Source organism: Primulina eburnea, chromosome 1, assembly GCF_022965805.1.
Source record: "Primulina eburnea isolate SZY01 chromosome 1, ASM2296580v1, whole genome shotgun sequence".
In the NCBI taxonomy this organism is placed as follows: Eukaryota; Viridiplantae; Streptophyta; class Magnoliopsida; order Lamiales; family Gesneriaceae; genus Primulina; species Primulina eburnea.
In genome coordinates, this window is record NC_133101.1 from 13,459,429 (window position 1) to 13,469,982 (window position 10,554).

The window sequence follows — 10,554 nt, forward strand, 5'->3', positions numbered from 1 at the left end:
CTCTAAGCGAGAAATCCCTAAATCCACATAAAAATAAATATTTTTATTTTTTTAATAATATAAAATAGAAGATTTTTTTTAGTCTTCTAGTCTAGTCTAGGAAATACAAATATATGTAGGTTATATGGTGTAATTCGATTTGGACTATTCGAGCTGTTTCACAAATTTGGTCGAAGCATCGAATCCGCTTCACTCCAAAATAATAAAACGCCGCTCTGCTTTCTGTTTCAATTCTCTTCAACAATGTCTTCCCGCTTCCAAGCTGCGGAGCTCGTATCAGCGCCTTGTTATCTGAACGTTGTTGCTTGGTCCGAAGAGAATCTGGTGGCGGTCGCTTCTGGTAGCTTCGTTACGATCCTGGTAATTGTTAACTTTTCAAAGTTTGCTGATTTTAGTATTGAATTGCTTTGATGCAATTTTACTGATACGATGTATAGCATTTGAGTCTCAACATTGAAATTGCTCAAGTTCAGAAGTATCCTAGCATTCAATCTGTTCTAGCTGAGTTTTTAGTTGATCAAGAATTTTGGGCTGTCAAGTGATTCTGTTAGTGTGAGGATTATGCAGATGACATTATTAACCATGCACTGACATGAACAAGAATCAATGACCACTGATTCTGAGTCCAGTATTCTGTGATCTACCTGATGGGATCTGATCCCATGACTTAGGAAAGAAAACTACTAAATCAAATGATTGCATATAATGTAATAATATTTCTGAATAGCATGCTTATTTTTTAGCCGAAGATTTTGCATTGTTATTGAATTTTAAACGCCAAATTTATGCTTACATTTTAATCTACCTGATCTTCATAACTGGTCTGGAAGCTGTTTTATGTTGGAGTTCAATACAGGGTCTGATTTGAATTTGATAGAGAATCTTATAGGAGTTGGTCTATATAATTAATATTACCTTACTTTTTATTTGTTTTTTCAAATTAGGATTTAATTTTATACTGTTTGATTTAGCCTTCGAATCACTGGTATATGCTTGTTGTTCACTTGGTTAGAATCCTGCTAAACCTTCTGGAGCTGGATGTCGAGGTGTAATTTCTGTTCTCCCAAGCAAGCCTTTTTCCATTGGTGTCATAAATGCTCGAGGTACGTAGAATCATATTAAAAAATGAATTTCATAGTTTTGAATGAGCTCATTGTATGTATGTACGTACACAATTTGGATGCCATTTGGATTTCTGGTTTTGTGGTTTTACAGTGCAAATGAAAATTAATTTTGAGTTGAGGTTTCAAGTAATTTTTATTTTCTCAGGTCACTGCATTTGATTTTGTTTCATTTTGTCACAGTGATAGATTTTCTCTCTGGGTGATTGTTGCCAATGCATGTGTAGCGGGATACACGACCATGTGTTAGGTCAATTTCCTGGTCTCCTGCAGGTCTTGCTAGAAATGCTGGGTACTGATACCATTACCCCTGATCGAAGTTTTTGTTTGAGTATGCAACGCAAGTTGCCTCCCTGAATTAATTCTACATTTTGCTATGAATCGTGCAGTTGTTTGCTTGCTGTTTGCACCACTGGGGGACGCGTCAAACTTTACCTCTTTCCCTTCTGTGATTTTTCGGCTGAATGGATTGAGGTATTAAGTATTTTATAAATGAAGTTTTCAGGAAGTAGTGGTGGCAGGACTAGAATTATGGTTCGAGCTTGCTGTCTCTTCACTTTAATAATCTTCCTGAACCAAAAAAAATGGTGAAAATGTTAGCAATGGAATTGTTTCAATTCTTGTGTCTATAGATGCTCTTAATTATGTTCTTACTGTTGGTTCTGTGTTGGCTATGAGCCCATGAGTAGATTCATATTTGTGCTAATGTGTAAATTTGTTGTGTTAGTACTGGAGGCTTTGTTTATGTTTGGAGAGGCAATACCTAATCAACATTTCTTTCAAAAATAATTTCATAGCCCTTCAAGTTTGTTGTATTTACGGTTTTGTTGCTTATGCATAATAAATGTCATGAATTTGGAATGTAGTATGTTATCTGTGATTCCTAAATTTAATGTTTGTTTTTCACACATTTGCTAAAGTTATAATCTGAAATTTTCTAGGTTATGGACATATCAGAGATGATGTATAATTATCTTTCCAAGATCAATTTCGGAGAGTCTCAAATTATATCTTCAGAAAGTTTAGATGTGAGTTGGTTCTATCTTTCAACTTTTTGTTGATTAGCGTTTCTTGCATATCCCCATATACTTTTCCAGATGAAATATTCTTGATGACATAACAATTAATGATATGAATTCCAACTATTCTTGGGGTTTTTTCTTTATACAGGTGATAGGGAGTCGAGATAATGCAGAATCTGAATGCCCTAATGAGTCACCTATATCTAGTTTAAGAAAGGAAAGAAAACGAAGGAGACAGAATGAAACTAATGTACTGCACACTGCATTCACTATCTGATTTAGTTTTATCATTTTATTCCATGACATGAACCTCCATACTTACTAAATCAGCTTCAATGCAGCTACATGATCTGCTTTAAATTTGAAAATTTGTGCATTTGATATATGCCATTACATTGAATGTGTTGCTATTTTTATTAGGTTGCTGCAAAAAAACTTGACAATGTAAAAGAAAACAAAACATGGGAAATTATTCCCATATCTGTTTCTGAAGGGACACCTCTCAAGATCAAAGAATGCAATGTTCAACTAATAACGGCACAACAATATGCTTCTCGCAATGCAATGCTGACACCCCTTATTGTGGCTTGGTCACCGATTCTGAGGACATCTGAAGATTGGGTTTCTATTCCTCATAACTCCTCGGGCTGCTGCTCTATTCTTGCTACTGGATTGAAATGTGGTCTAATTTCATTCTGGAGAATTGATGCACCAGAGATTTATTCCATTATTACCCCTGAACTCCCATGTAAAGCATCAAATGGTGGCTTTCTCAAGGCACATGATACATGCATCACATCTATTTGCTGGGCTTTATATGGCTCTGAAATTTCAAAACCTCAACTTCTTTTAGCGACGAGAAGTTCTAATGGGAGGTGAGTAACTAATTAACCTTTTTATGTTTTCGAAGCCAAAAGTCTAGCACATTTGCTTGACATGGGTTAGAACTACTGAATTATACACACACATACATATAAGGTTTACCTTTTATTTGATTATAACATTTAATTTTGTGACTTTCCTCATCTTTTTGTTTATAAAGTGAAGATTTGGCAGGTGAATATTAAGGAACTGTAACGCTCTGACCCGATTTTTATAAAACAACAGCGGAACTTAAAGATTTAAATAAAAGGAAAGAAAGATTTAAAAATTTTCTTGAAATAAATACATTTCCAATATATACCATCAAAAGTATATACATGATCATCTAAAGGTTGCAACAAAATACAAAATATCAATGTGATCATGTCCAAAATAATTTCTTCCTTCCTTCACTTGATACATATGACTTCGGCTTCAATCAATGTCCTGGTTCGTCGCTCTTATCTGCATCACATGAATAACCGAAATGAGTATAAAACTCAGCAAGTGGAACTCTTACATATCAAATATCATACTCTGTAAAACATGACTTTGAAATCATTAAATACCATCCAACTCTAGATATATAGCATAACATAGGATAATAAAATCATAAAGATGATATTTCTCTTTTCTCTGCTATGGATTGATATCTAAATAGTATCTCTGTCTCTGTACCTATATCCCATCGATATAAATCGATTACTCTGTTGGGATATAAGCCTATGGTCGTTGATCAACTAATTGCATGCAATCTCTGACTATCCATTTATCAATCCAATAAAACATTTGAACTTCTCTTGGACATTAAATCAAACACTTTGAAGACTCTTCTCTTTTGCATTCCCTTATACACAATTGAGGCATATACAAGCCTCTAATATACAACAAAGTGTATATATACATAACATGAATAAATTTCAAGGGAATAACACATTAAAACTATTGAAACACAATACATATACTATCATGTGAGCACAATGAATGAATTCCACTTACAACCAATAGCAACCTTGAGTCTAAGCTCTTGGTACAAATCCTACAACAATAAATCATGAATAGAACCATCAACAACTCAATAATCCAACAACCATACCATAAAACCCATAAAATCAACACAATCACAAAGTACCACACTTTCCTCCAACATCACAAACCAAATTAACTAAACCCACAAGCTTACCTTAGCTTCTTGACTCCAAAATAACCTTCTCCTCACTTCAATAATCCAACAAGAGGCTTGAATCAAGAGAACAAAAGAAAAAAATAAGAACCCTAGGTCTCCCTTTAGATGAAGAACCGAGAAGAAGAGAAGAACCTCTGATACTATGGTAGGAATAGGCCACTTCTGTATCACCTCAATTTTCACTGGATCAACAGCTAAACCATCATTCGAAACAATATGGCCCAAGAAAGAAATCTGATCCAACCAGAACTCACATTTCTTCAACTTAGCATACAACCTCTTCTTTCTCAACAACTGAAGAACGACTCTGAGGTGCTCTGCTTGAAGCTCTCTGGTCTTGGAATAGATCAATATATCGTCGATGAAAACAATGACAAAACTATCCAAATACGGCTTGAACACCCGGTTCATAAGATCCATGAAGACTGAAGGAGCATTAGTCAAACCGAACGACATAACAAGAAATTCGAAATGACCATACCTGGTCCGGAACGCCGTCTTAGGGATATCAGACTCCCTAACTTTCAACTGATAATAGCCAGATCGCAGATCAATCTTCGAAAACACTGTAGCCCCATGAAATTGGTCAAAAATATCGTCTATCCGTGGCAACGGATATTTATTCTTGATCGTCACTCTATTGATTTCTCTGTAATCAATGCACAGACGCAAGGACCCGTCTTTTTTTTAACAAAAAGAACCGGAACTCCCCAAGGCGAAGAACTCGGCCGAATAAAACCTTTATCCAAAAGATTCTGCAATTTCGTCTTCAACTCTTTCATCTCTGTCGGGGCCATTCTATACGGAGCCTTGGAAATAGGAACCGTATCCGGAACTAAATCAATCACAAACTCTACATCTCTGTCCGGCGGTAAACTCGGCACATCATCCTCAAATACATCAGAGAACTCTCTCACAACATCAATATCATCAATATTCAACTTCACAATTCTATCCATATCAACAATCGAAGCCAAAAACCCATCACAACCTCTAAACAACTTCTTAGCCTCGAGACATGAAATAAAAGGAAGGACCAGCGAAGTACCTGCACTGGCGAGCATACCTTCCTTATTTCCATCATCTGCAAACTTCACCGTCTTAGCAACACAATCAATCACTGCACGATAAGTTGATAGCCAATCCATGTCAAGTATAATATCAAACGCAACCATCGGGATAACAATCAAATCGGCATAAACCACTCGTTCATCAATTTGAACAGAACACGCATACACAATAGACGTCGGGCACAACACATCCCCCGAAGGCAATACTATATTAAACTGGAGGGGAAGAACAGAAGGAACTAAACCCAAAGATCTCAAAAATAATTTAGACATAAAAGAATGAGTAGCACCAGTATCAATCAATGTCGTAGCTACTCTGCCTGAAATTAAAATAGTACTAGAGATCACAGAAGAATCATGGTTAATACCTTCCTTCGTCATGGTGAAGATGCGACCCTGCACCTTCTCTTTACTCGATCCTCTCGGACAATCCCTGGCTATATGGCCTGCAGTACCACATCGATAGCATGTGTGAGTACCAAATCTGCACTCACCCCTATGAGGCCTCCTGCACTTGGGACACAACGGCTTCTCTGGATCAAATGGAACTGTCGGTGCTTTAGGACTCGGCTTTAACTTGCCTTTCCCTTTGAAATTGCCTTTACCTCTTTGGTTCGAGCCTTGACCTCTTTGAGCAATAGCCTGCTGCCTCGCCTGTCTCTCTCTAGCAATATCTTTTTCATCTTGCTCGGCTAACAATGCTTTAGCCACAATCTCTTTAAATGTCACTGCTTTAGACATATTGATGTCTCTTCTGATTTCTGCTCGAAGTCCTCTAATGAAATGAGAATCCTTATCTTTGTCATTAAAGGCAATATAAGGAGCAAACAGATAGCCCTCTTCAAACTTCAAAATGTACTCATCAACATTCATACCTCCTTGACGCAGCTCTAAAAATTCAGTCACCTTCCGAACTCGAAGTGCATCTGGGAAATACTTCTCGTAGAAAAGATCCGTGAAATCTTGCCACTTCAATGCCGGAACATCAACACCCACCTGGGTAACATTCCACCAAATGCGTGCAGCTTTGACTAGCATGAATACTGCACAACCAACTCTCTCTTTGTCTTCATATTTGAGATGATCAAATATCGCCTCAAGTGCTTTAATACACTCTACTGCCACTAATGGATCAGTTCTTCCTGCAAACTCAGGCGGATCCATCCGCTTAAAATTAGTAAAGATCCCATCAGCCCCAACTGCTTGAATCACTGGGCCTCTCCCTTGACCTCTACCTTGACCTGTACCTTGCAAACGGAGCAAATGTTGAATCTGCTCACTATGAACCTTAGCTTGCTCTTTCAATAACTTGCCGAACTCGTCGACAAATCTCGATGAGGAGCTATCCTCACCCTCTGAAGATTTTCTCTTAGGAGGCGTTAAATCCTACAATGTGCTCACACAATACATATCAATCGATAATAATAGATAGATGAAGGAGATGACATACCCGGACAGTTGAAAGTAGACGAAGTCATATGCATTGGTCCGAAGAACATTTCTCTGATACCACTAAATGTAACGCTCTGACCCGATTTTTATAAAACAACAGTGGAACTTAAAGATTTAAATAAAAGGAAAGAAGGATTTAAAAATTTTCTTGAAATAAATACATTTTCAATAGATACCATCAAAAGTATATACATGATCATCTAAAGGTTGCAACAAAATACAAAATATCAATGTGATCATGTCCAAAATAATTCCTTCCTTCCTTCACTTGATACATATGACTTCGGCTTCAATCAACATCCTGGTTCGTCGCTCTTATCTGCATCACATGAATAACTAAAATGAGTATAAAATTCAGCAAGTGGAACTCTTACATATCAAATATCATACTCTGTAAAACATGACTTTGAAATCATTAAATACCATCCAACTCTTGAAATATAGCATAACATAGGATAATAAAATCATAAAGATGGTATTTCTCTTTTCTCTGGTATGGATTGATATCTAAATAGTATCTCTGTCTCTGTACCTATATCCCATCGATATAAATCGATTACTCTATTGGGATATAAGCCTATGGTCGTTGATCAACTAATTGCATGCAATCTCTGACTATCCATTTATCAATCCAGTAAAACATTTGAACTTCTCTTGGACATTAAATCAAACACTTTGAAGACTCTTCTCTTTTGCATTCCCTTATACACAATTGAGGCATATACAAGCCTCTAATATACAACAAAGTGTATATATACATAACATGAATAAATTGCAAGGGAATAGCACATTAAAACTATTGAAACACAATACATATACTATCATGTGAGCACAATGAATGAATTCCACTTACAACCAATAGCAACCTTGAGTCTAAGCTCTTGGTAAAAATCCTACAACAATAAACCATGAATAGAACCATCAACAACTCAATAATCCAACAACCATACCATAAAACCCATAAAATCAACACAATCACAAAGTACCATACTTTCCACTAACACCACAAACCAAATTAACTAAACCCACAAGCTTACCTTAGCTTCTTGACTCCAAAATAACCTTCTCCTCACTTCAATAATCCAACAAGAGGCTTGAATCAAGAGAACAAAAGAAAGAAATTAAGAACCCTAGGTCTCCCTTTAGATGAAGAACCGAGAAGAAGAGAAGAAATGAGAGAAATGAAGCCAACACTTCTATTTAAGCACTAAAAATCTCCAAAACACGCTTATACTGTTCACTCACCGCAGGTGCGCTAGATACTTCATCGCGGGTGCGCTGCATGAACTGGACAACAACCAAAAATCTGAAAGCGTCGACCACGGGTGCGCTACGAATCCCACCGCGGGTGCACTGGCTGACCGTGGGTGTGCTACAAATCAACCGCGGGTGCGGTAGACCTACTGGACCACAAACACAATTCCTTAAGAAACGACCGCAGGGGCACTGATAAATTACCGCGGGTGCGGTAAACTTTCTGTCCAAACACAGCAGGTGCGGTGCATTTCCTGGCGCGGGTGCACTGTCCCCTGAAGCCAACAAAAATACTTTGCAACTACAAATCGAACCGCAACGTCAATTCTCTTCATAATTCGGCAACACTCCCAACAAGAAAGTTGCACCTCTATGCCTTATCTAACCACTCCAATTGGCCTCATACCAATAGGCTCAACATACAAATTACCAAGAATAAAATCGCAACGACACTACAATAAAACCACACACCAACTATAACCACCAATACTATAAACCATAAATCACAATTCTTAACATCAAAACTATACTTAAACTTAACCAAATAGTCCATAAACATGTGAAATCTTAAACCGTACCATTCACCAGGTTTGGGATATTACAGGAACTGCTGAAGTCATCTGAAACTATTCATGCTTCATTTTCTTTGCTGAGGGAGGTCAGTATATCCTGCTAAAAGTTTGCTACTTATCCTTTCAAAATTTAGACCAGCTACTTTGATTATATCTTATTTTGGAACTTGTGATTGCTCGTGCAATTAGGTTATTACTGTTGATTCAGCACCTGTCTCCATACTTTCATTTACTGCCCCCCTGCAAACACCACTAAATTTGTTCCTGGCTATTGGTAAAGGATCCGGATCATTTGAAGTGTGGACCATGAATATGACCAGCCATGAATTTGAAATAATTGGCTGTTATAGTGCGCATGACCACATTGTAAGTTCTCAACACCTTTTTTGGCATATGGAATGACATATGATTTATCTTGTAAAATAACAATCAGGTCACTGGTTTAGCTTGGGCTTTTGATGGACTCTGCTTGTACAGCTGCAGCCAGGTAATAAATATTGAAGGAAGTGTTTTATTGATATAAATATGAATTTTAGTATTAAGGGAGTGTTAGTTCAACAGATATTAAAAATTAAAAATTCCATGTTAATTGCTTTTGTTATCAAGTAATGCCTCAAGCAGAAAGCCTTGAGGTTGAAAAGATTGGTAGCCCTCCAGATTATTTGATCAGTACATGTATTACAGGACAACTCTATGAAAGCGTGGAATTTAGTTGGGAAATCACTAAGGGAAATACACATTCCTTCAAATACTCCTGGTTTGAATAGCTCCCCGGATGTATGCATTAATTTTTCATGTTTACTTCTGTTTTAAATTTGCATATCTGTTTCCAATAGACTCTAGATTTTCTCTGCAGGTTCCATATGTATATGATTCTTGCTTTGGTCTGGCAGTATCTCATGGGAGCTTGGCAATTGCTGTGGTATCATATTCCATCCGTCCATTCTCTTATAGTTGGAATGTCCATGAACTTATCCTGAATATTGTACTAGTTTTTCTCTCTTATCAAATTTTAAGTCAAAATAATAAACTCACTCGATGTAGCGATTCAAGATTTGCAGAAAAAATGAATTCTATTCATAGCATTTTGAGAAAACTATTGGATAACATACCATCCAAAAAATTGATTTTTCACTTCTCTCATATTATGTTTCAGATGAGATTGGTCAATATCTTGCTTCTTTCCCTTTACAAAAATAAAGAAAATTTACTGAAAATAAAAATAAAGAGGAAAATAGAAAGATCGAAATTTCATCTCTCCAGAACAGTAGTCATATAATAATACTTAGGAAAAGGAGCTTAGTTGACTGAAATGACTCTAAGCAATGGAATCTCTTGATCCTTTTCTTGCACTTGGTCACCTTTTACCTTATGCTGAATAGATGTCATTGATACCCCTGTACTTTAATCTAGTTCTAAGAAGTTTGGTGTCTGTTATTTGCAGGCTCGAAGATTTGATTCTGATTTATTAAATCCCATGTACCAGGAAAGGTGAACTTTTAAAATTATATTTTCTGGTAACAAATTATGAAATAGCAACTGCCATGTGTATAGATGCTTGCAACAAACAAGCACCCACATTTCTTTAAAAGAAAATTTTGATGATTTAGTCAAAAGCTGAATGGAAGCAATAAGAACTAACCGTTCAAACAGTTACCTATGTTTGATTGACCAATAAATGTTATTGTAATTTTACAGAACTCAGAAAGCTGCTATCGAGTTCTTTTGGATTGGAGGGCAGCAATTGGACACTTCCTCCAATATATGTTTTGATATTGATTTCGGATCATTTCCTGGTTTCCCTGAGGTAGAATTAATTTGGTGGGAAAAAAACATATTATGGTCTCTGATTTGTTAGGGAGTTTCAGTGGGCTCTGAACATTGGGATATTGTGGCAGCCCTCGTGTCTTTAAACAGTCGATACCAAACTATGCAGAGCATATTCTGCAGAAAATGGTTGACATCTTATTTGGATCCAATTTGGCATTTGTACTAACGTTCTTGTCCTACGGATCA

The 10,554-nt window shown here is 36.7% G+C and overlaps 1 protein-coding gene across 1 annotated transcript; it reads left to right on the forward strand.

Moving 5' to 3' along the window:
- The first annotated feature begins 243 nt into the window (after positions 1-243).
- LOC140804526 (uncharacterized) lies at positions 244-3,022 on the forward strand. The gene is made up of 7 exons (XM_073160568.1): positions 244-360; positions 1,013-1,103; positions 1,395-1,413; positions 1,511-1,595; positions 2,063-2,149; positions 2,292-2,393; positions 2,564-3,022. The coding sequence occupies exons 1-7, from the start codon at positions 244-246 to the stop codon at positions 3,020-3,022; spliced, it is 960 nt and encodes a 319-aa protein (XP_073016669.1).
- Positions 3,023-10,554: the final 7,532 nt, after the last annotated feature.

What these genes read in the sequence shown, in the direction of transcription:
- LOC140804526 (XM_073160568.1), top strand. Translation starts at nt 244, where the DNA reads ATGTCTTCCCGCTTCCAAGCTGCGGAGCTCGTATCAGCGCCTTGTTAT. An exon ending in GTAGCTTCGTTACGATCCTG is followed by an intron (nt 361 to 1,012) that starts GTAATTGTTAAC and finishes TCACTTGGTTAG; the next exon opens with AATCCTGCTAAACCTTCTGG. An exon ending in TATCTTCAGAAAGTTTAGAT is followed by an intron (nt 2,150 to 2,291) that starts GTGAGTTGGTTC and finishes TTCTTTATACAG; the next exon opens with GTGATAGGGAGTCGAGATAA.